This window comes from Pipistrellus kuhlii, unplaced genomic scaffold, assembly GCF_014108245.1.
Source record: "Pipistrellus kuhlii isolate mPipKuh1 unplaced genomic scaffold, mPipKuh1.p scaffold_m20_p_6, whole genome shotgun sequence".
NCBI lineage: Eukaryota > Metazoa > Chordata > Mammalia > Chiroptera > Vespertilionidae > Pipistrellus > Pipistrellus kuhlii.
The window spans coordinates 46,711,324-46,738,397 of NW_023425562.1; the positions used below are offsets into that span (position 1 = coordinate 46,711,324).

A 27,074-nucleotide genomic window follows, 5' to 3' on the forward strand; every position below is an offset into this window, starting at 1 on the left:
TCAATAAAATATATAAAAAAAAAAAGAAAAAAAAAAAAAGAAAAAGAAAAGAAACGAAACTGCCCAAATGTGTAATGCTCCTTTAATAACAGTCACCTTCAACGGCCAGCCTCACCTGTTCCTTCGGGTGGGCTGCTCACGGCAGTGCCCTACACCCTTCCAAGCTAACATGTCAGCAAGTTAGCCCTCCCTCAGGAAGAAAAAGCCTTCCCCAAGCAGTGGGGTGCGGGGCGATGAGCAGAAAGCTTTGGGAGCAAACCTGTGCCCTCTCTTCCCATCATCAGGGCCCCGAGCCTCAAACCCCTCTCCATGGCTCTGGGCCCTGTCTGCAGCGAGCCACACACACAAGCTGCAGACCTGCCAGTGATCTGTGTCCCCTGGATGCGCTGGAAGGCACCCCTCAAGTGGCACGTTTGCGGAGCGCTGGCCTGTAGTGGGTTAAGGGTGAACAGCCAGCTCAGACTTCAAGGCAAAGTCCTTTAGGTGGACGCGGAGGAGCTGTGTCCCCTCTGGGCTCTGCCGGCGAGTGGGTCTGGGCAAGGCTGAGACACAAGGGCCATCTCTGACCTTCCCCCGACGCCCTGAGCGCTGGGGAGGCCTTGTCCCAAGAAGGCCCAGCCAAAGTGAGGTGGCACTCCACCTCCAGGCCAGGGGAGGTGCTCCCCATGCACGCTGCCAGCAGTTTACCTCTGTCACCTGGACTTGCAGCCCAGTGGGGACATGGCCAGGATCAACGTCGGGGAGAGGACAGGGCACTACAGAGGCACTGGGGTGGGAGGGACAGAGCGACTGGGGCTGATTTACCTTTTCCTCAGCTTAGTCTGAGGTCAGCCTTATAAAGGAAGGGGGGAGGGGATGGTCTTTAGTCTCACCCTCCTGAGTCCCCACCAGTGGGCAGCCCCAGACCGTGACAGGGTCTGCAATGCATGTTTGAAGGAGTCTGTATTGGGTCTGAAGTCAATTCCCGATTCATGTGTTTTCCTGTCCAGCTCAAGTCCTACAGACACTTGCTTCGAGATCCCACAGCCCGAGCTCTCTGGAAATGCCTGGTTCTGAGAAGGTTCTCTGATAGGCGGTAGGGCACCAACAGGCCAGCAAGTGGCTTTTGCTTGCACCCATGGGTCCAGGACCCCTATGAATGAAGTCCCAGGGCTCACCTTGGGAACTAGAAGTCCTGGAGACCCACACTCACTGATGAGGGGCTTTAACATTTCCGAGGTGCCTACATCATTCTTGAACTCCAGAGAAGGCCAAGAGTGGGTGGACCTCACCGAGGTATGATTTACTCCTCTACTTTTTTTTTTTTTTTTTTAATATATTTTCTTAATTTTTAACAGAGAGAAAGGGAGAGAGATAGAGAGCTAGAAACGTCGATGAGAGAGAAACATCGACCAGCTGCCTCTTGCACACCCCCTACCAGGGATGTGCCCGCAACCAAGGTACATGCCCTTGACCAGAATCAAACCTGGGACCTTTCAGTCCGCAGACCAACACTCTACCACTGAGCCAAACCAGCTTCGGCTCCTCTACTCTTTTTACTTCACATTGTGTTTTTCACTAAGGAAGGACATGTAAAAGTTCAGAGCAGTTCTGAATACTGGCCAGTCCCTGTGTTTGTGTGAGGCTGGATGAGGCAGCAATGATGCAGAATCTGACACCTTCCCAGTGAGATACCACGCCCACTAACCCGCCAACAGAGAAACACATGTCATGAGAAACCAAGGACTGACTTATGTCCTGCTTGGATGTTACCTCCTGGCAGTTCCTGCGGGGATTAGGTTAGGGCCATCATGAGGATGCTTAGTCCTAAAGAAAAAGGAAAACGTTTTGAGGAATCTGAGAATTTTAACAGAGAATAGATGCGAGATCTGGGTTCTGATAGCCTCTTCTGAGACCCACTTTGGGTTTCGTGACTGAGTCTCGTTAAGTCACATAAATTGAGCATTGGTTGGACCAAGACCAGAACTATGTCTTTTCAGGGATGGACTGGCATAGATTATAGAGTGTTAGTCAGTCATTAACTCTCCAGTTTAATAAAATGACAGATGGATATGATCAGATGTGCATTTCATTAAGCTGAAGCCATGAGTTTTGGGCAGACTCTAGTGATGTTTCTAAAGAAAGGGCAGCTAGCACAGTAGGTAGGAGATCGAGAATTGTTTTTAAAGGCGTGGGATCTTAGGGAGATTAAGGAAATGAACTTGCTCTGAATCCACAGGCATTTAACCCCCTGCAGCCCGACGATACAGTCACGAAGAAGCTTTAAACAGATAAGCCATCATACTGGGTGTAGAAATGTTCCAGCTTCCATAATTCTTTATTAAATATTTGACAAGTTGCATCACTTCTTTACAATGACTTCACTTTGTCACATGACTGTTTTGCTGTCAGGAAAACAATCTACAATTTCTCATTCGACTGCTCGAGTAAAACGAAAAGCCCAAAGGATTCTGTTCTTTAAACAAAAGTTTTCCTGTGTGTATCAAATGCAACCATATTCGAAAGCTACTCGGATTGTGAAAATGAGCATTGTCCGTAAGTTGTCTTAAAAAATGTCAAAGTAGTTTGGTATTTAATCACTGTATCAAATAGTACTTGGCTTTTTCAGGTGGTGGGTTTATCAGACAAAGTTATGAAACACTGAGAATTCCTTTGGAATGCTTGAAACTCTTTTCACCTTAAATGTCACTGTGTTTTTGTCACGTTTCATATGATAATCGATCTTGAATTAAGGAAATGACAGCATATTAACATCATCTTGGGGGGTTCTCTCAGGCTCCAAGGGTCAGAATTCTCAGGGTACAGCTTGGAGAAAACCAGAAGGAACTAAGCTCTCACTCCCTTTCAAAACCAGACTGCTCAAGAAAGGTGTAAAAATGCTATACAAATATATACATGTATATCTGGGCAGCATATGCACGTATATTTGTATATAAATTCTTTACATACATAGTAGAGAAAGAACAAAGTTCCGCAGAACTATTACACGAAGGGAACCATGGCAAGCTAGGTGAGATCAGTCTCGGCAGGAGCTGACACTGGCTTCTATGGGAACACAGGTCTGCAGACACAGGGCTACGGTCACGAGAAAGGCTGGCGATGCACGGATACAGGCTGAGGATGCAATTCACAGAGGCCTGTGGCCAATGTAATTAGAGTCCTATTGTTACTCCTTACAGACAGACTAACCAACAGGAAGACATGCGTTTTAGACATGCATTGCCATGTGTTACATCTTTAAAGATGGATAGATGTCTGATGAGAGGTTTTCTTGGAAAAGTTCACACAGAAAGCTCTCCTTTACTGTAAAACATTATACAGCTCACAGCCTAATGTTACAGCATTTTCTGACACACTGAAAACTCTCGTGTGTGTGTGTGTGTGTGTGTGTATGTGTGTGTGTGTGTGTGTGTGTGTGTGTGTGTGTGTAGACATATGCAAGGGTATATACACTGTTCATTAAGGCTTAGATAAATTAAAAAAAAACAAGTGGTCCAAAGTATATCACATTTTCTTCCCAGTTTTAAAATCTAAAGTACAAAGTGGAGTCTATAAGGATTTTTAAAAACACTTCTTAGACCTGAAATTGGCAGTTTTGACTTATCAGGATGTACCCCAAAGCCTGGATGCGAGAGAGGTAGTGATCTCCTGGGGTCAGGAAGGGAGCAGACCAGGCAGTTACCCTGCACAGCAGCACCCCTTATTGGCAAGGTGGAAAACGACACCAGATTGCAGATCCCTCCCCTCCCTGTCAGCACAGGGGTGCAGCCTCCATCTGGGTGATGAGGAAAGAGGCAAAGAAAAGACAGGTAGCACAGTGGGCAGGAGATCGAGAATTATTTAACCCAGGCTCATTTCATAGGTTTTAAAATTTCAGAGCTGTGAGACAAATCTTAGGAAAATACTAGTCAAGTGTCCAACAATTAGCAACTGTTAGAACAATTAGTAATTTGTTGCATATGAACTTGGCTTTTAAAGGAGCCAATTTGGATCTGGCAAGATCAAACAGCAATAGCACATGCTGTCTATTTTAACAATGTGAGATGGAGAAAGTGTTTTATATGTTTTGCAAACCATTTTTCAGAAGGCGGGAGGAATAATCCGTGCAAGGTCTCTTGATAACATTGGTCACCTGACCCATAGGGAATACTTGATGTTAGCTACCAAGGGCCCCTGGAAACAAAAATCAAAGAAGCATCTCACACTGTGAACTGGCAGAGGCCTGGCTGGAAGTGTTTGGGGAACTGGAGAGAAGAGCACTGAAGCGGAATACAACTTCCAAACCGATAAATGCCCTCTTGTTTCCTGTTCCCCAGGCAGCTCAGCACCTGAAGCTAATCCCCCTGGGAGGCCTTTCCTAATTGATCTCCAGGTCAACAAGAGGCAGGAAGAGAAATAGCCAGAACAGACAGATGGTTGTGATAACAGATGTTCAAAGACCTTCAACATGCAGTATGTAAATGGGAATCGTACCTCCTAACCTCATGGCAAACCGGCCCATGATAACCGTGCCTTCTTCTAGAAACTAAAACACACACACCTGGCTTCAAGTAATTTCTAAGGAAACAGAGGTTAGAGAGACCCTGGACTCCGGAGTAAGGTCACTGCTGGGGACACCTAGAATGCTGACCAGACCGGGTGGAGACCCATGGAAATGACCCATCCTGCTTCTCGCCTGACGCGCTTTCTTTACCGCCTGCTGTCATTACGTCCAGAAGATGACAGAGAGTGGTCAAGATTTAGAGGAAACAAGAGATATGACTACTTTCAACGGATAGGGAACACTGAGTACTGTTGAGAACTAGGGAACCTTATTTGGATTACAAACAAGCAAAAATGAATCTCAAACCCAGCACGATGAAGCTGTTATTGAAATCAGACACTAAGGAATAGATGAACTGAACTGTCATTCACAATCACTGCTATTGAAATATTTACAGGGGCAATAGGTGGATAATTCTCATCTGTTCCTGGTATACAGGTTACCTTAGAGTGACTTTTCTTTCATATTCTTAATACTTTGTCTAATTTGCATTTAACAAACACTCTGATTTTGAATATATAATTCAAAAGTGATAGAAGACCAGAATTGCTGGATTTCACCCCTTCCAGTTGCATGATCACTCTCAGAACCCACCCAGCACGCTGCTCACCAGGCTTTGGCACACGTCTGACAGAGAGACCTGACCCTGGACAAGGAGAGGCTGTAAGAAGGGGTTTTGCCATTGAGACATTTGTTGGGGGCAGGGGGAAAGGGGTAGATTCCCTCCAAGAGATAAAAATACTGAGCTACACTGTGGTTCCCCCTCTCCCCCCCACCCCAATCAGCATCTATGTTTTCTGATCACTATTAGGCATTTTAAAGCCAATATGCAAAGGGGGCCAGCCTTCAGCTTGGCAGAAACCCACCTTCTTTAGACACTGTGGACTTTAGCTCATTTACAACCCCGACACACAGCTTCTCACAAGCCACCAAAAAGAATTTCTTCCACCAGAAGGTCCTTCTTGCATAACAAACAGAAGCCCTAAGGCCACCATTTTTGTCTTCTTTCTGACTGGCAGGAGATAAGCTCTCTAGTGTTCCCTGGCGACCACCACAGGCTCTAGGATGACACAGAGTAAGAAGGCCAGCAGGGCTCAACTCCCACACTGCCTCGGGTGATCTCTCACAACAGAATTCTGCACCAGGAATTACACTGTGCACACATCCTCATCCTGCCCCCCGGCCAGCTCGACAGCCTGGCCGTAGAGGGGCAAGTCCTCCTGCTCCCTTTTTATCTGGCACACGACAGACACAGGCGGCCCACAGCACGGAAGCAGCATGCAACACACCACAGGGAACAAAGCTGGCTCAACCGAGTGTGTATTAAACTCATCTCTGAGCAGAAATCAGAAAACAATTGGCAAGGGCTCACAGCCAGATCCTATACACCAGCAGCCAAATTCACTGTTGATAGGTATGGCACTGGAAAGATGTGTGCAGGGAAAGAAATAATCATCAGATTTAATGTCCACAAAAAACAGAACACAAACCAAACCAGGTCTGACCTCCATGTAGTACAGAAAGAGCCTTCGGAACTGGTGCAGTCAGAACAACTGGTGACTTAGGGGTTATCAGCAAACACATACAACAGAAGATTAGACAGGTCTGGTTTCCAGTTTCAGATCAGGCAGTGACGAGTTTCATTCAAATAAATGTCTCTACCCCAAACAGCAAAGAGGGAAATATAGTAAAAGAAGAATGTACAGCATCAGGAAGGGTTAAGTAATTTCTCCTATTAGAAATGACTGTCCACCCCCATCTCAAATGTGTAAGAACACAAGTACTTCTAGGGAATAATGGGGTGATTCCTTCCAGTCACCACAAAGTTTTTCATGTTATGGTACAACTCTCCAAGCATGTAGCTATTATGCTAAATTTGTACAAAAAAAAAAATCTAATATCCACTTTGTTTTCATTCCGAGTATGGAAAAAATTATCATTATGCCTAATGTTATACTTTAAATGCTCTCAAAGTACTTGTCTGTAAGAACGATTTGGACATAAAGCAGTCTTCCAGTTCTAGTAAAGTTGAGTGTAGGGTGTCAAAGTACTTCAAAGTAAAAATGTCACAGACATTAAACCTGGCATCCAAGTCAAATACAAAAAAAAATATATGCTCACTTTTCCAAGTACATGAGACATCTTTAATTGTAATGAAATGAAATCGAAAAATCGGTCTAAATCATTTTCAAAAAGTAAACATGAGTTGTAATACTATACCTGTAGAGTGATTAATTCCATTCATTGTCATTATAAAGTATGCAAAATATTTATTAAGGGCTTTGCCTACAGAGGCACAACATAAATAGAATTAAGTCCTCCTGAAATGTAATTAGTGTACACATCAACCAGTTGATAATTCACGGTGGAAAATGCAGAAACGGGACCTGGGACTGGCTTCCCACTTCTGGACTTGGGCAAGTCATGGGCGAAGGCTCTGCTCCAGGAGCCATGATGTGCAGTGCTCCCTGCCATCATCTCTGCAAAGTCCGTTAGGCAAACGCAAAAGTGCAAGCAGGACTTGCTGGACGAACCACCATTCGAGGCAGGGGGCGCTTAATCCACTCCCTCAAATCCTTGAGCGTTTTCCACAGCCATGAGAAGTTTCTCTCGTAAATCTTCGAAGGTTTCGTATGGAGGTAAGTCAAGGCGGTTAAAGCTGCAACAGCAACAAAAGTGTAGGTGAAAAGCCACCCCCAGTATTCTTTAGTTATAACAGCATTTCCTAGATTTGGCTCAGGGGGCATTTGGTGTTGGAGCAAAAGTATACAAATGCTTTAAATGAATTCTCATGATCAGAATATAAATGCCAGCGAGGAGACTGTCCACACCCATTAGGCTATGTAACCTGCCGAGAAGAGAAAATAATTTTCTAATAGTCCATGAGCCCTGTCTACTCCAGCTCCATAGGAGACATGAAAGGCAAGGTAACTGACATACACTCCAAGATTTCGAATCTCTAGAAACACAGAAGGATTTGTGCATTAGGAGTTCTGGATGCACGGAGCATGTCATTCCCGAATGCTCTCATTTCGGCATCAGGCCCTGAGCCAGCCCTTGGTTTCCGTCACAGGCCTTAGTTTTCATCACAGGGTGGTGATTTCTGTTCTGTAGATGAAGGTCCTGACACACAGAGAGGTCCCATCTCTGTGTCCCAGCTCTCGCCCCTGGAAGTGCGGCAGACTCAAGACCAGCACCAGGCTGCCTGGGTCCCAGAACCAAAGCTAAGCTGCCCCCACCAGTTAACGTCAGGCAAGCAACAGACACGTGAAGTGAAGCGCTGCATTTATAAAAAGCCCTGATTTACCCCGAGGCAAGGCTTCGTCTGGAGTGTACACATACTCCTGCTGGTAGCAAGACACACTTGTCTAATAGACCAAGTTCAAAGTCTGGCTCAGCCACTTGCCCGATGTGTGACCTGGGCAGGCCACCACCCTCTCTGAGTCTGTCTGCTCTTTGGCAAAATGGAGAAACTTCTTGCAGGGTGCTGGCAGGGTCAAAACCGAGTGTATGTGGGTGTCCTAGCACACAGCAAGTGCCCAGGGATGGTGAGCACTATGATCATTTGCTCACCATTCACTGAGTGCCCACATGGGACATGAGGAGTGAGAGCCCTAGACACAGGATTCATGCCTGGGGGGTGGACTGCTGACGTGTACCTGTCATGAAAATGGCCACCGTGCCACAGATAATGACGGTTTACCCTGTGCAGGCAGCATTGCTAAGTACTTTTCATTTATGACTTCAGTGAATCCTAGCAATTACCCTATAAAAAAGGTCTTGCTTCATCCCTGGTTGAGGCACAGAGAGGTTAGGTAACTTACTCAAGGTCACACAGTAAGCATTTGAGTATATGTTGGCTCCAAAGTCCAGTTCTAACCATTGGTTTGTGCCATCTCATTGTATAAGAATGCTCCCTCCTGGCATTGGTATGATTCCAAGTTTGAAAAGCTAATGATTACCAGCAGCAGTAAAAAACACATGTCCACAGTGGTTCCTTTACCAACCCGAGTGTTTAATAAGACACACTAAGCTCTCAGATTTTTAACAGTCCCTAAACATTATGAGACAAAGGAGAGAATACCAGTGCTTCTCAGAGTGGAGTTCTCAGAAACCCAGGAATCCTAAAACAGTAAGTCTAAAAAAAGTTTTTAATTTTTGGTTTTCATTCTGTTGATGACCTCGAGTATTATTTTACCAGTTATAAAGACAGAACTCCACACCTGCAGACTCCACTTAAAAGAGCTGACCACAAAAGGCAGCTTTGGTATTAATTTAAGTTGGTATTTCCGCCCAGGGCCTGCATTCCTTAGGGATCTGGAGATGCATTCTTGAAGGTCTGTGACCACTGTTTCCCTCTAATATGACCCACTTCTTAGAATTGCAGTGCATACACACCAAGCACCGAGGACAATGCCGAGAACACACTAAGTACTTAATAATTGTAGTTATCATTACCTCCTAGGTCAGGGGGCCGGGGCGGTCTAACTATGGACTTCCCTATCCTCTGTGGGCTTCAGTGTCTCCGTGGGTAAGTTGGTGGGCCGAAGGGGATTGTTGTTAGAGCTGACAACAAAGAGCAGGTAGGTCTGGGATTCTTAGTCAAGTGTAATGTGTGATCCTTGACAGGGCAATGAAATGAAACCCTTTAAATATCGGACACCCAATAATTACATCTGAGAGTGTGATGGAAAGTGCCAGAAAGAACCAGACCTACCAGCCCTTGCTCTCCTAGTAAATCAGGTTTGCATTTTGAAGCTTAACTGTGTGTTTTATAGGAAACATGGAAGATATTAAACATCCATATGGTTAAGTCGGACTGTATAAGGAACTGCTGCTGTGAGGCAGCCAGCAAAGCTGGTTTCCTGTGTGAGAGTCAGGTCCAGGCGAGGCTGGGAGCAGCCAGGCTCAGAGAACAAAGGCTGCCCTGCCAGCCAGCGTGGCTGCAGCCAGCACTCCCCTGGGCTGGCGCAGCTGTTCTGGGGGGAAGACCATCATCAGGAAGCCAGTGAAGGCATGTACCTGGGTTGCAACTTTGACTTCCTCCCTCCTTCCCCCTCCCCTGCTCTCTCCTTTCCCCTCCCCTGCTCTTTTCATACTCTCTAAATATCAATGGAAAAAAATATCCTTACTCCTAGAGTGAGAATAAAAAATTAAAATACGGCTTGGTGACACGGGTACATTTTTGTCACTCACCATGTGTGAGCTCTGGGCAGTTTGTCAGGACTCCCCCATTGCTCTATTGTAAACAGCTGAGGACCATTGGAACCTAGACAAGAAGAGAAAAGAAAAGTGAATGCTCACAGTGCTCTAGGGAAGTAAGTGACTAAGAAAGAGAGGGTGAGCCGAGACACTCTCTAGCAAGAGGTTTGCACATGCTCTGTGTCACCTTCAGATGGAATTGAGCTAAACAGACACCATAACACATGGAAGTGCAGGGCTGCTACTGATGTTCAGCCGAGCCTTGGGAATTTAAATTTAAAACTATGATTTGGGCCGAAACCAGTTTGGCTCAGTGGATAGAGTGTCGGTCTGTGGACCAAAAGGTCCCGGGTTCGATTCCCGTCAAGGGCATGTACATTAGTTGCGGGCACATCCCCAGTAGGGGGTGTGCAGGAGGCAGCTGGTCGATGATTCTCTCTCATCGATGTTTCTAACTATCTATCCCTCTCTCTTCCTCTCTTTGAAAAATCAATAAAATATAATGAATAAATAAATAAATAAAATTATGTTTTTGGGAAAAAGAAAACATGACTTTAATTTGCAGAGCAGAAAAATTTGACTTTTTAAATCTATAGTAAGCCCTGCAAAATCCTGCTCCCTGGAGGTGAGGCATCCTGTCAACATTTAGTTTATAGCCATGTGGATGGTTCTGCAGAATCTAATTTTTAAAGATAGACCAAAATAAACAAACAAAAAAGACAGTCTCCTGCTCACCATAAAGTTCAGCAAATCCATTCATAGGTACTCGGGACGTCCCCGTGACAAACTGCAGCAACCGAATACGCTTCTCAGCGTCCATCAGCAGCACAGCCTAGAAACAGAGGCAGAAGGTGACACTCGGCACACCTTACTTCTATGGCAACGTAAGACCTAGATGGCTGACTCTGCAAACAGTCCTTTTATTTTTAATGGCCATCACAACGTTGGCCTCTCTGCCTTAGAGAGCAAGAGATCACAGTGTCTCTTTCTTCTTCTGCAATGAGTCAAAATCTATACTAATAAAATGGTAATATGCTAATTAGACCAGGTGACTGGCCAACTTCCTTTTGGACAAAGCTACAGTTTTGGGGGCCAAGACAGAAGTGGTTAGGGGTGATCAGACCGGCAGGGGAGAGTAGTGGGAGTGGTCAGGCTGGCAGGAAAGGGCAGTTGGGGGCAATCAGGCTGGCAGGGGAGCGGTTAGGTGGTCATCAGGCTGGTAGTGGCGATTAGGGGTGATCAGGCAGGCAGATGAGTGGTTAGGAGCCAGCAGTCCCAGATTATGAGAGGGTGAGAAGGATGTCAGGCTGCCAGATAGATCGGGCCTAAATCGGCAGTTGGACATTCCCAAAGGGTCCCAGATTGGAGAGGGTGCAGGCCAGGCTGAGGCACCCTCTCCCCACCCCGTACAAATTTTGTGCACCGGGCCTCTAGTAAGTGATATAAAAAGCCAAGTCTCTGATGGCACTGATCTCAGGTTACTGTTTTGCAAGGCCTGCCAGATCTCCTGAAAGCCAATGATAATATATAGGAGTTGAGAAGTGTCAACACTGGGAGAACTCAGGTTATGAGGTGGGATTTTAGACTGTAGACAGATTCTTGAAAGATGACACTTAAAAAAGAAAAACAGAGCAAGGATAGACCTCTGAAATAATCTGTGTATCTTACATAGTTGGGTTATTATAAGAATTGGGTTGGTAATGCTACTTGAACTGCTGTAAAAACACAAACAAACAAACAAAAATCCAAAATCAAAACTGAATGAGAATTGGACTAGTGTTTTAAGAATCAAATTTTTTCTTTTTATCTCTATTTCTGCTGGCACTTGAAATATTATTAAAAATAGCCATTTAGATATTAAAACAAGCCTGTGATTTCTTATCCAAAATTCTTTTTTTTTCTATAATTGGGTTTTTTAAAGTCACTTGATCATCTCTCTCTTGGACCCACTCATTCCCATTATACTTCTCTCCTAAGCTAAACAGAATGCAAACATTAACCTTCATACTAAATAAAATTTCATTTGTAGCCTGAAAGATATAAAATATCAAAATGTGTTGGAAATAACAAAACAAAACAAAACAAAAAAATTGGGAAACTGTTTTTTAATCGAAAATAGTATCTTGGAGAAGCCTGCCTCCAAAACAGGTTTTCGCCCAGAGGCCTCCAGTTCTTATTCACACACTGGAGGGCTCCTCCAACTCTTGAATCCAATTACCTCCTTTTCAGACTCATCTACTCAATGGGTTCCTCAAACAGAAACCACTTGAATCTGGGGGTTAAGGAAGGGCATGTGCTGCGATAAGGATCAAGGACCGCTGTTCCTGGAGGAACACAAGGGCTGCTTCTGGCTCAGGTTTGCCTCTTCTCTTTGCCAGGAGCCCACATACTGACAGCAGCAGCTGAACTAAAGCAAGACCGTGGGGAGCGCAGGAGAGCATCAGGCCTGACCCAGGTGGAGGAGCAGAGTGTGGACCCAGGAGGCCCTGGCCTTACCTTCCAGAACCACTGAATGACAGGGTGGTTTGGGCAGTAGCCGTTCTTGTAGATGGTATGCTGTCTCCAGTCATTCACGTCCACATCGCCGAGGCCGCACATCAGCAACTAGGAAAGAGAGAGTAGAATTGTACACGGGGCACAACGTGAATGCCAAAGAAACCGCCCGCAGAGAGCTGGCCTTTCTCAGGGCCAGCATGCTGACCTGTCACAGAAACAGATGCAGGGAACATGTGATTCACATTTTACCTGCCACGGCAGACCAGGCAGCATCTGTAACAGGGGGGCCTAAGTCTAATGCTGTACAGACCACACTTCCTGCTGGAAGTGGGAACTCCAGATTGATCGTCTGTCCTCCCTCCCTCTCTAATCTGAGCACAGTGCTCATAGATTTTCTTATGCTCCATTTATATCTCATTACCCTAGCTGTCTCCCCTTCTGAGAGGTTATTTGTCTCAATATTTGACACTATCTCCCTACCCACAAAAGAATTCGTGTGTTATGACAGCAAGATTTTATCTCACCCCAATCAATCTACCCTGGGGAGGGCAAATTACCCATCTGCCCAGTGACCCAAAAGCGTGTTCTAATGGAGGGTGACCTATTCTAATGTGGTAACCAGTTCATTGACTTAGCAGCTAGCTAAGTCTGCTTTTCTTGTCATCTAACCCTCCAGTAGGGATGGTTTCCTGTGGACAAATAAACATGACTTTCCTGCAGAGGAATGAATGTAAAGGAAAGAGAACTGAGCCAGATGCCTGAGAACGGGATGCTTAGGTCTAACTGTGCCAAAACCTTGTTGGGTAAACCTGTGAGCTCACTGACTTCTCCCTGCCGCAGTTTCCCCCACTCCCCATCCACCTCCCCCATCCCCAGGCAAATGAAGGGCTTACACTATATAATATCTATGACATCATCTACTTGAAGTTTCCATTTTAAGATAAAAGCACAAAACCAAAACAGTCTATAAGACATGCTTCTCTGGATGTGGTTTGGACAAATGACTAATTGAATCCCACCAACAGCTTCTGAACAGATACAGTTCTCCTCTCAACATCCAAAGAGTGAGAGAGAGAGTCCTTTATCTTAAAAAAAAAAAAAAAAAAAAAAAAAAAAATATATATACATATATATATATATATATATATATATATATATACACACACACACACACACAATATATATATATATATATATATGCATTGATCTCTGAGAAAAAGAATGAGGAGATATAGATAGAAACATCAATGATGAGAATCATTGATTGGCTGCCTCCTGCACGCCTCCACCTGGAATCTAGCCTGCAACCTGGGCATGTGCCCTGACCCAGTACTGAACTGTGACATCCTGGTTCATAGGTAGACACTCAACCACTGAGCCACACTGGCTGGGTTCCTTTGCTTTATAAATCGATAGTACTCATCTACCTCAACACAAAGATGATGAAACAATTGAATACCAAAACTACCTGTTGTTGAATACCAAAACTACCTGTTGTTAACTTCTGACATTTCTCCTCCCTTAACACAGAGCACTTCAAGTTCACTGACAGGGTGGGTGGGTGGAGGAGGTGCAGCTGGGCCATGGGCGAAGGGTGCTGCTACCTTGGCTCTACTAGAAGCAGTTTCCTTGCCTGGGGCAGTGGGTCATGGACATGACCAGCTCAGGGGCCCCTGCTTGTCCTGCATGTCCCAGAACGGCCCTCTCCGGGACAAGGAATCTGCAGGTGATGACTCTGTGTTTCCTTACTCCCTGACTGGCAAACAAACAAGCCCCTTAAGAGACATATAGCAGATTCACCTAAGCTGATGCTCCAGGACATTACAGATCAGAAAACATGAAGATATCATTTGTGGAGTAATAAGAAACTTAAAAAAATCTACTTTACACAAAGTGTTTACAATACAAACCTCCAGCTCATTTTCATCAAAAATTTTAATCAAATCGATAGGAAGCAGTTCTGTGAAACCCTGAAAGAAAAAAAAAAATCACCATAAACACCTTTTTCCATAAAAGAGGCAAATTTTTCAGGAAAAAAACACACCCAACAAAACAAAACAAAAAAAACTTTCTTGATTAGCCAGGAAAAAACACATTCTTTACTAATGATTTAGATATCAGCGATAGCATCCATAGTTCAAATTCTAATAAAAACAGCCTAGTTATGATATAAAAATTTTGAAAAAGAATAGAATCCAGAAGGTTCAGATACTTGAGAAGTTTTTGAAGCCCTATGAAAATGTAGGTAGGCAGATTCCAGAAGTCACTTATGACGTAGTCTGAGAGCCAATGTGTCTAAAATATATGTGTCATATCAGTTAAAAATCAGGTCCTGAAGGCACTAGGTGACACACACAAGGAGGCAGTGGGCTCAGGATGGGAGAGCCCGGGTGCCCAGCATCCACAGGAAGTGCTCTAGCTGCCGGTAATGTCGCTGCTGAGTGGAGGCACCATGCCTTGGGCCTTGCTTGGGGCTGGGGTGTGTTTTTTTTGTTGTTGTTTTGTTTTAGAGCTACTTTTATTTATTTATTTTGTTTTTTTGAGAGAAATTTGTTGTTCCTCTTATTGGTTGGTTCTTATATGTGCCCTGAACAAAGATCTAACCCCATTGACATATTGGGACGATCCTCGAACCCAGTGGTCAGCAAACACATTAGTCAACAGAGCCAAATATCAACAGTACAATAATCAAAATTTCTTTTGAGAGCCAAGTTTTTAAAACTTCTTCTGACACCACTTCTTCAAAATAGACTCACCCAGGCCATGGTATTTTGTGAAAGAGCCACACTCAAGGGGCCAAAGAGCTGCATGTGGCTTGCGAGCTGCAGTTTGCTGACCATGGCTCTAACCAACTGAGCAACCTGGCCTGGGGAGGACCAGAGTTTTGAAAGTACGGAAAGAGGGGTCATGTGGGGTGGGGCCCAGGAATGTGCCTGTGGGTTTCTTAGATAAAGTATGAAACCTTATTCTCAAGTGTATCTAACTCATACTTATGCCCCCAAGCTCCTAAAGGTAAATTTTGCATCAGTTCACTGGGAATTTATAATGTATAGTTGGGGCTTGTTGCTAGGTTTGCTTTGAGTAATTAAAACCCATCATCAAGATTTAAGAAAGCATTTTGCTTTTGGTCAAAGAGAAGCATTTTTAAAAATGACGAATCCATCCCCTCAGGCCTCTCACAAGGGGCCTGGGGACACCACTGACATCAAATCCTTGGATCTGAGAGGTGCCTACATCCCATGTCATCCAGTGCCAGTTGGCACAAGGTGGTTGGCACTTTGCTCTAAGATAAAACTCAGCCTAAGAAAATATGTTTCCATGTGCTACACAGGAGTGAAGTCTGTGAGGAGCCGCGAAGACAGCAATGAAGGGAACGGCTTCGCTACTGAGGAGTTGGGTATGTTCAGCCCGAGAGTCCTCAGGCTTTGGAGGACCCATCAAGCAGTGCCAAAGGCAGAGGTGCAACTCCCAGCCTTTCCTTGGGCACCACCAGCAAATGCAGGCCAGTGGGCCTGGCTTCTGTTGGGGCCTACCTTCTGGTTCAAATTTATAAAAAGTTCTCTTTAAAAACAATTAAGGAACATCTATATATATATATTATAAAAGCCTAAGTGACCATTAAGACAGCACCACTGGAATAACCGGTTGCTATGATGCACACTGACCACCAGGGGGCAGACAATGCAGGACCTGCCCCCTGGTGGTCAGTGTGCTCCCACAGTGGGAGCACTGCTCAGCCAGAAGCCAGGTTCATGGCTGGCGAGCACAGTGGCAGTGGCGTGAGCCTCTCCTGCCTCTGTGACAGCACTAGGGAGTGGGTGGTTAGGAGCACTGAGCGCTGAGCCTGGCTTGGGCTCCTCCCTGCCCGCCTGTGGCTTCATGCACTGCTACATCCCTTGGGGGATGTCAGACTGCTGGTCTTGGCCAGATCTCCAAAACTGATAGTACAATATCGCCCGAGGGGTCCAAATTGTAAAAAGGGTACAGTCTATGCTGAGGGACCCCAACTGGTGCACAAGTCCATGCACTGGGCCTCTAGTTAAGAAATAAGAAGCAAAAAGGACAGCACTAAACTAAAAAAATGAAGGGTGGCCCCATGGTGGCTGACACTCCTGCCCTGGGGACTGGTCCATGATGCAGGCTGTGCAGCCCTGACCTTTGGGCTGTGTGTCCCCTGCCTGTGCCCGTCATGTTGTGTGGTGGGTGATCATTCCCAGGCGGACAATCCCAGCGGGTGCAGCTTACCTCCAAGAAGGCGTTCATTTGCTTCTGGACCCTGTTCACAAACCTCCACTGGATGACTAAGCTGAGGGAGAAAACAGAACAGTGTTTAAGCACCATCATCATTTCAAAGCTTACGTCTTTCTTCATAGCTTCAATCGAGGTTCATCAGACAAAGGAGAGAAACCCCTACACTGGCAAAGGAAATCGGGGCTCCCAGGCTGTGGCATGCACTGTTTATCCATTAATTCTTCGAGAATAACTAGAACACATGAGAAAAACCTAAAATCCCACTAAGGATTTCAAAGGAATAGTTGATTTCTTTTCCCCAAATTAAGGCTTAGTTTATATAAGTTGCTTTATGACTAAAGGTCATGGGTATGAATACAAATGCATATGTGAAGAACATGCATACATATATAAATTCACAATATACATGCCCGCCTGTGTATACATATGTACTTACATTTTTAAAGGGAGTATCAGCATAACATATTTTATCAAATGATATTTCACTCTAGTATATGTTGTGCAAATTTTTAACAATGACATACAGTGCAAAATGATGTACACTAATACTTTAATACTACAATAGAGGGTTAATGATAAGACCTCTTTATGCAACAAATCCACTGAAACCATCTGCCCTATGACAATGTCTAGTGACAGCAGAATTTACTGCCAGGCGCATCAACTTCGGATACCTTTCAAGGCCTTTTGTTGTGAAACAGCACAAGGACCTTGCCATCACTGCTCTAGCCTTTGAGAGGCACATGGCAATGGCCCTCGAGGACCAGCCCCCCTCACAACCGCTGCTCAGCCCCTCCAGACGTTCCTGTGCTGAGCTGCAATAGATTTCTATCATCCTTTTCTCATGAAGATAGCTTCGACTCTGCCCAACCCCACACCCATCAAATCTGAAACCTCAAGAAATTCACTGCCAGGAATGATGCACAACACACGTCACAATGTATGAATCCCCAACTTTTCACCCTAGTCACCTGGGTGGAGTGTTCTAAAATCTATTCAAAGTCTGAACTTTCTGAATGAGGACAGCCTTGCCAGCCAGGGTGCTAATCTACTTGCTGAGATGGTCCAAGTACAGGCCACCTGACATGCTATTCAACATAATAAAAAATTGTAAATGTGCATATACATACTCAATATATTCCCTTTTGTTTTCATTTGTAACCATTATTTCGGACCCATTGGGCTTCAGATCCACTTGATATGTCTGTAATTACAAAGACAAAACAACAGTCACCATCATGAAGTTATTCTGTGGATTATTACTGGGTAATTTATGTCCCACTATAAGAGGAAGATGAGCAAAATTTATTTGGAAATATTTTCCAGGAAATAGACTTTGTGCACAAGACAATGTTTTACAAGGTTTTTATGTTGTTAAAACAGTTAAGGATGTTATCATTAAAGGCAACCTATTTTATGTTATTAGTGAGTTTTCATTATTCTTCAGACTTTAGAAACAATGGAGAAGGAATTAATTGTGTTTACAGAAAAGCCAGGGTATGTCCCCTGTGACTACAGACCCAAATCCTAATGTATCTTATTTGTTTTGGAAAATTAAATTTTACAGTCACCAAAAAGATGTGTGGGATTTTCTTAAAAAGGCAAAACTCAGGAACTTAAAGAAAGAAGCTTAAGACATGAGGCTGCAGAGAGGGATCTACCCGATCATAAAGAGCAAAGCAGCTGAGGTTGAGCCACGCCCTCTCCTGTGTGTGGGGCCAGCTAATACCAACGTGTACTGAGCAATGGCCAGCAGGAGGGGAAGGAGGGAGAAGCCGACTCTTTTACAAACAATATGTGTCTTCTCATAGAAACTTTGGGGAAGCACATGGGTGTAAGTTTATTCTGTCTGTTTGGCATATGATGGCTGTGCAAACACACTGAAATTTGTTCATTTGAAACATTCTTAGTCAGTCCCAGAAACCAGCAGCTCCAGATTCTCATCAATCAGGAAGAAAACAAATCACCAAATAATGGCAACAGCTGCAGTTTCATTACATGAAGCAACGGCTCGCACCACTTCATGGTCTGATTTTTCTAATTGTGGAATCAAAAAGCAAAACCAAACACCGAGGAAAGCCAGGGCACGGACACTTTCATCGTGGTAGCTGCACTCCACTGAGGAAAGACCTGGTGTGTGGCACGAGGGAGACTTGGGTTAGAATAAACTGCATTGTCCAGTCACCAGCTCTACTGAGGCTGAAAGCAGCGAAAAACTTGCACAGGTGTCTCTCTGATGCCCACAGTGTGGGTTCAAAGACTATTTTGAGTGCCTGCCTCATACCAGGCAGTATACAAAGTAGCATGGGCACAAAGGTAAGTGAAAGGCAGACCCGGTGCTGCTATCACCAAGACTGAGTCTGGTGGGAGCGGCATATGCTAAATACACACACAAATAAATGCCACATCTCTCATGGTACATGCCCCAGGGACACGTGGGAGATACTCTGAAGCATATGGCCTGGGTCTGATCTGAAAACAGGAGGAACAGCAGGAGCAAGAGTCCCGAGGCTCTGAGAAGAAACCTGGGACCAGACCCAGAATGCACGAGGGACAGCTGTACCTTCCCCGGAGATGGGGCAGGCAGGGCCACGTCATGCAGGACACCATGGGGCAAGTTAATCTCGAGGGCAATGGGCAGTCCTAACTGTTTCTGGTAGAGGGCATGACATGGCACTTCGACATTCTGAAAAGACCACTAATGGAGGCCAAAGTGCATATAAAATATCAGTTTGAAGTTTATGAGACAAGACAGTAGCTTAGACTTGGGTGTTAGTGGTGGAACAGTCACGGACCAAAGACAGATCTGAAAAAGACTTGGAAGCTAAAATGAACAGGCTTGGTGATGGATTGGGTATGAAAGATGCAATCAGTGTGTGGGTGCTTAATTAACTCTACATTTCTTCCCAGAATGAAGAATAGATACATTTGTTCCCTGTTAATCAGGTTAGCTCTCTAAAAAAGCAAGGCAGTAATTTAACAAGTAGGGCACCTGATCATTAGCTTACTCATCTTGTGTCCCGATTACTGCGTTATTCTACCTTGTTCAGCTCAAAAGTCAGAAGAATCTACAGTATTAAACCAAGAGATCTGAGAACTGTCTTTAATAAATAATCAATATAAACTATAATAATAATCAGAATCTTTATTAGAAGCTATTTAAAAATCTAAATATCTTGTGTTTGGTTTTCATTTATTAGGTGGAAATAGTGACATTTCACTGTTAACTAAAGTATTTCCAGATCACCTGTTCATGCCTTTGGCATTGCTAATGTCTGCTGAACTGTAAGCAAACTTTTAATGATCTCTGAAGCAGTAAGGAATCAATCTATTTCATTTCCCATATGGCAATCTTTAAAATTGGCTCCATCATCTCATTAATTTCAAGGCCATGAGACCTGGTCTGAGAGATGAGAAATCTGTGCTTCTGTGGAAGAATGAGGATCAGGGTAGGACATCCCTGAAAAGACCTCCCAAGAAGCAGTTATCAAAGCTTATCACAAATAAATCAGAGGTCCCAGGTTTAAGACAAACACATTCTACAGAACGTTCAGGTGGTGATGAAAATTCCTAGCAGGTGACTTTATCTTTGACATTAACCTTTCTGATTAATCTAGCCTTAATGACAGTGTGGGCACAAAGCAAGAAGGGATGTGAGAGAGAGTTGAGCCTGCTCGGCCCCAGAAGATAAATAACAACAGGACCATTAAGCAGAGAAAAAAGCCCAAGTTCCCCAAAACATCAACTACTCCTGATCATGTAATCATATCATTGAATAAACACACTATTTTTCAAAGTACCTAAATTCTAAAACCAAGGCACAAACGTTTATGCTTTGCTTTAGATTAGAAGTAGGTGCCCGCTCAGGCCCAGAGGCCTCAGAATTTCTGTCACTTTGCTGAAATTGGGGCTTTGCTTTCTGGCTTAACAATACAGTGCTGATACAATGAGATGATGACTAACAGCTAGTTCTCCTGCTGGTGCTTTTTAATTGTTCAGAAAAGTTGTGTTACAATCTGTGCAAAAGCAAGACTTTCTAAAAGTTGGAGAGGAGTCCCTGGGGTTTCCCGGACGTACCTGCCCAAAGTTTTCTTCATCGATACAGAACATGAGGTCCAGTTCAGTGGGGTCATTCTCCAGGATCCATTTCAAAGAGTTGTAGTATTCACTATCCTGGAGAAGTGGCCCAGAAACAAAAATTAAGCTTTTTTTTCTCTTAAAAATACAAACTTGTTTGACTTTAAATAATTAAGTCCTTCTACTGTAATTCCACGCACATTGCTCAAGAATTATATTAGTCTCTAATATGTTTTCTGCTCTACTTCAAACCTACTCTGCCCCTTTAATTTAAAATATAAACTAAAAAAGTGTTTTAGTAGCAGCAGGGTTTGTAGTTAAATCCTGTTCTCAGTGAAGTGGAGAGGAAGCAACCTGCTCTGGATGGCGGTCATCAAATTATACAACCAAACATGGAAGATGAATATACTTCCTGTTTCTGAAGAGTGAAAGTATCGAAGGACAATAGGAATGATGAGAACGTCTAACTAAGTAAACATCGATGGTGTAAATGCCACCTCTTTCTGTGCTTGTACTGCTCTCCGCAAGTCAGTGTAACGCAAGCCACAAGGGCCTGAACTCCCCTCTCTCAGGGATTCCAGTACTGGGATCGGGGCCAGGTTTGAACCTGCAACTCCAGTCTGTGCCTTTGACTGGAAATCTAACCCTTGAAACATAGGTGTAGGGGGCCAATGCTCTAACCACTGAGCAGGCCCAAATCGCTTTTCAAAAAACTTCTCAAAGCATTCATTTCCTAACTTGTTTATTACTCCCCACTTAGTTACTCACCCCCTCCACACCTAGAGCGACTGTATGTACTCTTCCCTGTATTAACTGCTTTGGCTTGTGCCCTCGCCATTTCCTGAGGTCAGAAAACAGGAATAGCAGATGAGTCTCTAAATGTTCAGTATTAGCAGTTTTCAATGGAAAACAAGCGCTGCCATGAGGTCTCCAGGTGACCTTGGGATTTAAGCTGGTCACACCAGTCCCAGGTAAGCAGAAGTAACTGAGGTTTGGGTGTATCCAACTCAACAACCATGCTTCTACTTATTGGAAACCATAATTTGCTTATTAGAAAATCAGGAGATCAATTAAACTCCTGAACAATTAAATGGTCCCTATTATTGACACTGCATGGAGACACTCATCTGTGAGACCCACATGGCCTATGACACTCAGTGGGAGGATCTGCGTTCACTCACCACTGATTCCATGTCATTCAGAGTTATCTGCTTTCCCAGCATCATTTTGTAAAATGGTCTAATGAAGAAACCTAAAACAGGATGAAAACAGGATTAGTTTCAAGTCATTGATATTACTGTGCAACAGAAATGAAATACAAGCTGAACCTGCCTTCAATTTGAATGAGAGAGCAGGACAGGACAATCAAAGACTTTTTGTAGTATCTGTAACCAGAAGACCAGGGCCTGGTGGTTTGTTTTTATGGAGGGGTGGGGAGTAAGGAGGATAGTTATACTTGTAAAAGTAGTACAGCAGAAAGGGGTCAAAAAGGCTCGTGGGGGTGACAAATAAGCCTCAAGGCCTGGTAAGAATTTTCAGTGTAAACAAGAATCGTGAATAGGGAACAGAGGGCACTCTAAGCAGAGGGACAAGATCAGGACTTGTAAGTGGTCTGTCAGGGCGGAAGCACAAGGTGTCCTGGGGAGGACAGGCCAGAGAAGGGACTGAGAGTGGGCAGCCTGTGTGGGGGGTGTGGCAGTTTGGGCTGCTGCCTGAATGAGGGCAGTCACTGGAAGGCCAGGTGATTCCATCTGCACATCAGGACCACTCCTGGGGCAGGCATGGAGGAAAAGCAGGAAGGGACAAGAGGACATGAGGGAGATCACTAAGGAGGCTTTGCAATCTTCCAGGGCAGAATGAGGCAATGGCAGTGAGGACACCATCACACAGGTGTCCTGCAGGGCCCCCCAATCCACCTGTCCACAGGCAGGTCAGCATCACATGCCTCCTCACTGGGGTGTTGAAACTGCAGCCTTCACCCCCATCTAATCAGTCACCAACCCTCTGCAGCATATTCCTATTCACACTGGCTCAGGGTGGCCCTAGGCTGCAGACTCAAACACCTTCGGTGTCTCGGGAGGCAGAGGATGAAGCCGATACAAGGGAGTGTGGGCTGGCTGTGGCGTGTGTGTGCTCTGCCTACAGGGGCATTTGCATTTTTAAGGGCATTCTGGTCCTCAATTCTGCAATTCCTCACATGCACTGGTATCACCTTTGGCAGTAATGTTCTTGATTGCCCCACTGTTCCTGCTGTTTTCCATTACTCCCTCCATGAGCCTTGACTCAGCCAGTACTTGCTCTTCTGAAATGGTCCAGGCTTCTAACTGTTCAAATCCCACCCGCCTCGCAAACTGGGCCTAATCTTGGTTGAAGTGCTCCTGGTCCTCCAGGCAAATCTGGGTTTCCTCATCTCATTGTTGGACCCCCTATGACCCTTCTGATTGGACTCTGTCACTGTGAGTCTTCTGCTTTTTGCTTGTTCAGAGTCGGGATCATATCTATTTCCCCACAGCCACTAATGATGTGCTCTCACTTGGCAGAAGGTGTACAGACTGACCTTCTAAGAAAAGGATGAAGTGAATTTGAACAGCTGAAATAATCTATGGCACAATGCTAGGGTAGCAAATTAAAATATATTCACATAACGTACATATATGGAAAGAGTGCAGTTTCTTTTCCATGAAAAAAAAAAAAAGTGCTTATTTCCCCCAAGTAAAAACACTGAAATCAGAGGATCAAAATCAGCCAGCAAATACCAGTAAAAATGTATTGAAGGATGAAGTACAGAGGGTCCATCAATTATTTACTGGAATAGCTAAGGTTCCACAGAAGCAATTAACATTACTTCTCTGGACCTCTCTCTACAGTAGCTGTAATGCCAATCTCCAATCTTATTCTCTCTTCTATCCTCAACAATTTTATTCCCAAATCTTTCAAAAATATTTTTAATTCCCCTTCAATGATTTAAATAGTGTCCTTTCTCAAGGGCAATGTTTTGGAAGTGACCAAATCCATAAGAAGTCTCTATTACAAGCCTAATAGATACGACAGGGGAGGGGTCTGACTTCTAATTTACAAAGGACCCTGAGATTATTCCATGGCTTACATGTTTTAAATAAGAATGAGATTACTTTGTGCCATTTGTGAGTCAAGGTCTTAGCTCAGCATAACATTACTGACAGTCTCTTACCATTCAAATAAAAATAATATATATTTACAGTCTCTTCACATTCAAATAAAATAACAATTTGAAACAACAGAATAGAGATGAATCTGATAATTTTGATTAACTTTTCATTTAGCTTTTCCATCTGTCACCAAATCTAGCTCTCCCTAAAAAAATTACAAGTTGTTCTTAAAAGCAGAAAACACATAATCACAGAATGTTCTGTGCTTCACACTTGTTTGTTTTGTAAAAAATTTTTTAAACTGTGTGTAGACATTATACTGTCAGTGCTCACATTAAGATGACACCGGTGAAAAACACCTCAATTACAGGCAAAACATAAAAATAATTGAATTACACAGAATCAGTTGAGCTTTTGCTTAACATCTGTGATGGGAAAGATGAGTCACCTAATAAGGAGCCATAAATAACACTGTCCTATTTTGATGACTTCAAAACTTTTTAATAACTTACCATCTAAAAGTTTCCCATGAAATACTGCCAGACCAGCCACTCTTCCAATAAAAGTGAAATAGGACAAATGGTCTTCATTACAGAGGCCTGAATTGGGGTTGATCTGAAGTGTGTAGTTGTCCCTTGGGGAAGAAGAGAGAGAAAAATCCCAATCACATTTTTAAAGAAGAAACACAAACTTTTGCATCTTTCTTTGCTGCCTGTCATTAGCTTTTATGGTACTCTGCTCCTGATGGGGAAAGGCATGAGCTAGAGAATGGGACTTACCATTTAGTTAGCCTCTTTCTGTCATCAACGACTGAGGTCTCATGGAGCTGGTGCACATGCCCTTTGTAAGTTAAACCGTAAGAGAGTGTGGACATTTTACTAATTTTTTGATTTACAAAAATGTCAATTGCATATTGTTCAGCCAAGTATTTGGGAAGGTGGGAATTACCACATAATAAAGGGATCATGCACGGACTGCAATGATGGATTTACTTCAGATTCTGAGGAGGAGGGTTTGTTCCTTCGAGAGGCATTTATTTGGAGACCAACATTTCCCCCCCAGGCCCAATGTTTGCTCTGACCACCGCTGCTGGGCCCTGACAGCTCCAAGGGCATTGGTAACAGCATGTGCTGTCTTAACACTATAAACCACAAAAATGTTTACATGTCCGTCTCTGGTCTCAAAATCATGAGGATCATGGTTTTCCAAGTAGGATCCATAGACAGATTCTTTTAGGGGATCTGAGAGATGAGGATCCTGCTCCCTTCTCCCCCGCTGTCCTGCCTGCCACTTCAATTTTTGTAATCAATTCTACATAGTGAGCTTTTTCATGGGAAAACAATAAGCAAGCTGGGCGATTCTTGGCTAGAACAACTGGGCAGGATCCTGAGTCTGATTTCCAACAGAGCCCCAGGAGAGAGCGGGAAATGTGGAAGAACCGGTGTCCCTTAGAGCAAGGCTGCCTTTTGGCAAGGCCAACAACTAGCCTACAGGTACTTGGGTCCACACCCTGCAGGAGGAGCGGGTGGCCTGATAAGCAGGCCATGGTGGAGTCCTGAGAAAGCAGCTGAGTCTATAGATCCCATGCCTGGCAACGATGAAGTCCTAAGCCCAGGGAATCTGGTTCTTCCTTTGGAGCCTGAAAAATAGGTCCTCCTCAAAGTCATCATAACTTGCCTTTAACTAGTGTTCTTTCAGAAACTAATTTTGTCTGTGAGAAAACAATGACTATCTGAATTCTGACAGTGACAAATTCTCCTTAATTAACCTAACATTATGACTGAAAATTGCCTCTTGTTCCTTACCGTAAGTACTGAGCACACTTTCAATTTCAATTAAGTGAACCCAACAGACAAGAGAAAAATCATTTTACGGTGTTCAGAGTACATTATCTCAACAGGTAGAGTCAGAACTTGTTCTAACTTATGGGGTGTGTGGGTTGGTGGTGGAGGGGAGTGGGGACTGAAAGACAGCAGTGTTAATTAATTTCAAATAAGTGAGCCACTTACTCTTTCATAAGTGGCTCATTTCAAAACTGTCAAGAATAAAACTGTTTTAGTGGCACACGTTCTGAATTTGCTCCATATACTTACGTTGCAGAGTATTCGAAGAGACCATAGTAGGGGTTGAACATCTCTTTGGACAATAAGAAGAACCATTCTCTGGCCACACCCCCATAATCAAGGCCTTTCTCTGATTCAAATTCAATCCACAGTCTAGCTTTTAGGACATCTGGTCTTTTCACAGACATGATCCTCCGATAGGACTCTTCAAAAATGTTATTTCTGTGAAGTTTCATTTCAAACCTATTTGGAATATCAGCCTACACAAAAGAAAAAAAATCACATAATCATACACTACATACGCACCTTACTTCACAGGAGAGAAATGATGGCAGCCTGCAAATAAACAAGCTGGGATGAATGGTTCCAACTGGGCGTCTCCCTCTTATGGAGGTTTCTTTGCACAGTCAGAAAGCCTAACTGAGACACACAGTGGCCACCAGCAGCTGTCAGACTGAGCTGGCCGCATGTGCTGTAGAAGAATGTCTGCTGAGCAGTCATCCTCCCGTTAATGAACAATTGTGGGGTGCTTATCTGCCCAGCAGCAACTGAGATATGGTTAACTGTATATACTGTTTCTGTCAAAGGAAGTGACTTCAGTCCAGGCAATCAAAATCCACAATAGTCTCCACCTGGCCAGGATGGGAGCATGCTCAACTCCAGCTGGTAGTTATGGTCCACACGCTGATTCTGCTACCATGGGGAGTGGGCCCCTGGTTATCATGCCAAGTTGTGGGAAAGCATCCCACAGGCCATCCTATATAATAAAGAGGTAATACGCAAATTGATCTTCACACCCTCCTAAGATGGCTGCCTACAACCAGGCTGGCAGGGGGGTTAGTGAGGGACGACCAAACAAGTGTACAAGCAGGCTGCGTGGGGTGACCAGGCTGGCGGGGGGGGGGGGGCAGTTAGGGGTGATCAGGCCAGCAGAGGAGGGCAGTTGGGAGTGGGGGGGGGCAGTGAGGGGTAACTAGGCCACTGTGTGTGTGGGGAGCGTCCAGACCTGCGGGGGGGGGGGGGGGGGCAGTAAGGGGTGACAATGCTGGCAGGGGGGGAGGGGCAATTAGGAGCAACCAGGGTGGCAGGAAGGGGGCAGTTATGAGCCACCTGGACAGCAATGGGGGCAGTTAGGGGCAACCAGGCCTTAACTGGCAGTTGGACATCCCCTGAGGGGTCCCAAATTGGAGAAAGTACAGGCTGGGCTAAGGAAATCCTTCCCCCCCCCCCCCGCGGCACGAATTTCATGCAGTGGGCCTCAGTAGTTAATAAATATGAAAACCAAAAAAAGTACTTGGCAGGTTATAACTGCTT

At 44.4% G+C, this 27,074-nt stretch overlaps 1 protein-coding gene and 1 long non-coding RNA gene across 24 annotated transcripts in view; one reads left to right on the top strand and one right to left on the bottom strand.

Moving 5' to 3' along the window:
• The first annotated feature begins 1,071 nt into the window (after positions 1-1,071).
• LOC123651582 lies at positions 1,072-2,457 on the top strand. The gene is made up of 2 exons (XR_006740388.1): positions 1,072-1,275; positions 2,219-2,457. It is a non-coding gene; the product is annotated as an uncharacterized LOC123651582 (long non-coding RNA).
• Positions 2,299-27,074, bottom strand: part of NEDD4L (NEDD4 like E3 ubiquitin protein ligase) — a 294,560-nt gene continuing 269,784 nt past the window's right edge. For 18 of the 23 annotated variants that reach the window (XM_036419451.2, XM_036419454.2, XM_045574929.1 and 15 more), the window contains 11 exons: positions 25,791-26,020; positions 24,210-24,331; positions 21,751-21,821; positions 20,570-20,665; positions 17,623-17,696; positions 16,487-16,547; positions 14,152-14,211; positions 12,242-12,349; positions 10,481-10,577; positions 9,740-9,812; positions 2,299-7,202 (listed from right to left, as the gene is read on the bottom strand). In XM_036419451.2, the coding sequence (XP_036275344.1) occupies positions 7,100-7,202; positions 9,740-9,812; positions 10,481-10,577; positions 12,242-12,349; positions 14,152-14,211; positions 16,487-16,547; positions 17,623-17,696; positions 20,570-20,665; positions 21,751-21,821; positions 24,210-24,331; positions 25,791-26,020 (1,095 nt within the window). In that variant the 3' untranslated portion in view covers positions 2,299-7,099. Of the gene's footprint in view, positions 7,203-9,739; positions 9,813-10,480; positions 10,578-12,241; positions 12,350-14,151; positions 14,212-16,486; positions 16,548-17,622; positions 17,697-20,569; positions 20,666-21,750; positions 21,822-24,209; positions 24,332-25,790; positions 26,021-27,074 lie in introns of those variants that run through there. The other 5 variants (XM_036419455.2, XM_036419456.2, XM_036419457.2 and 2 more) reach the window with 3 other exon arrangements.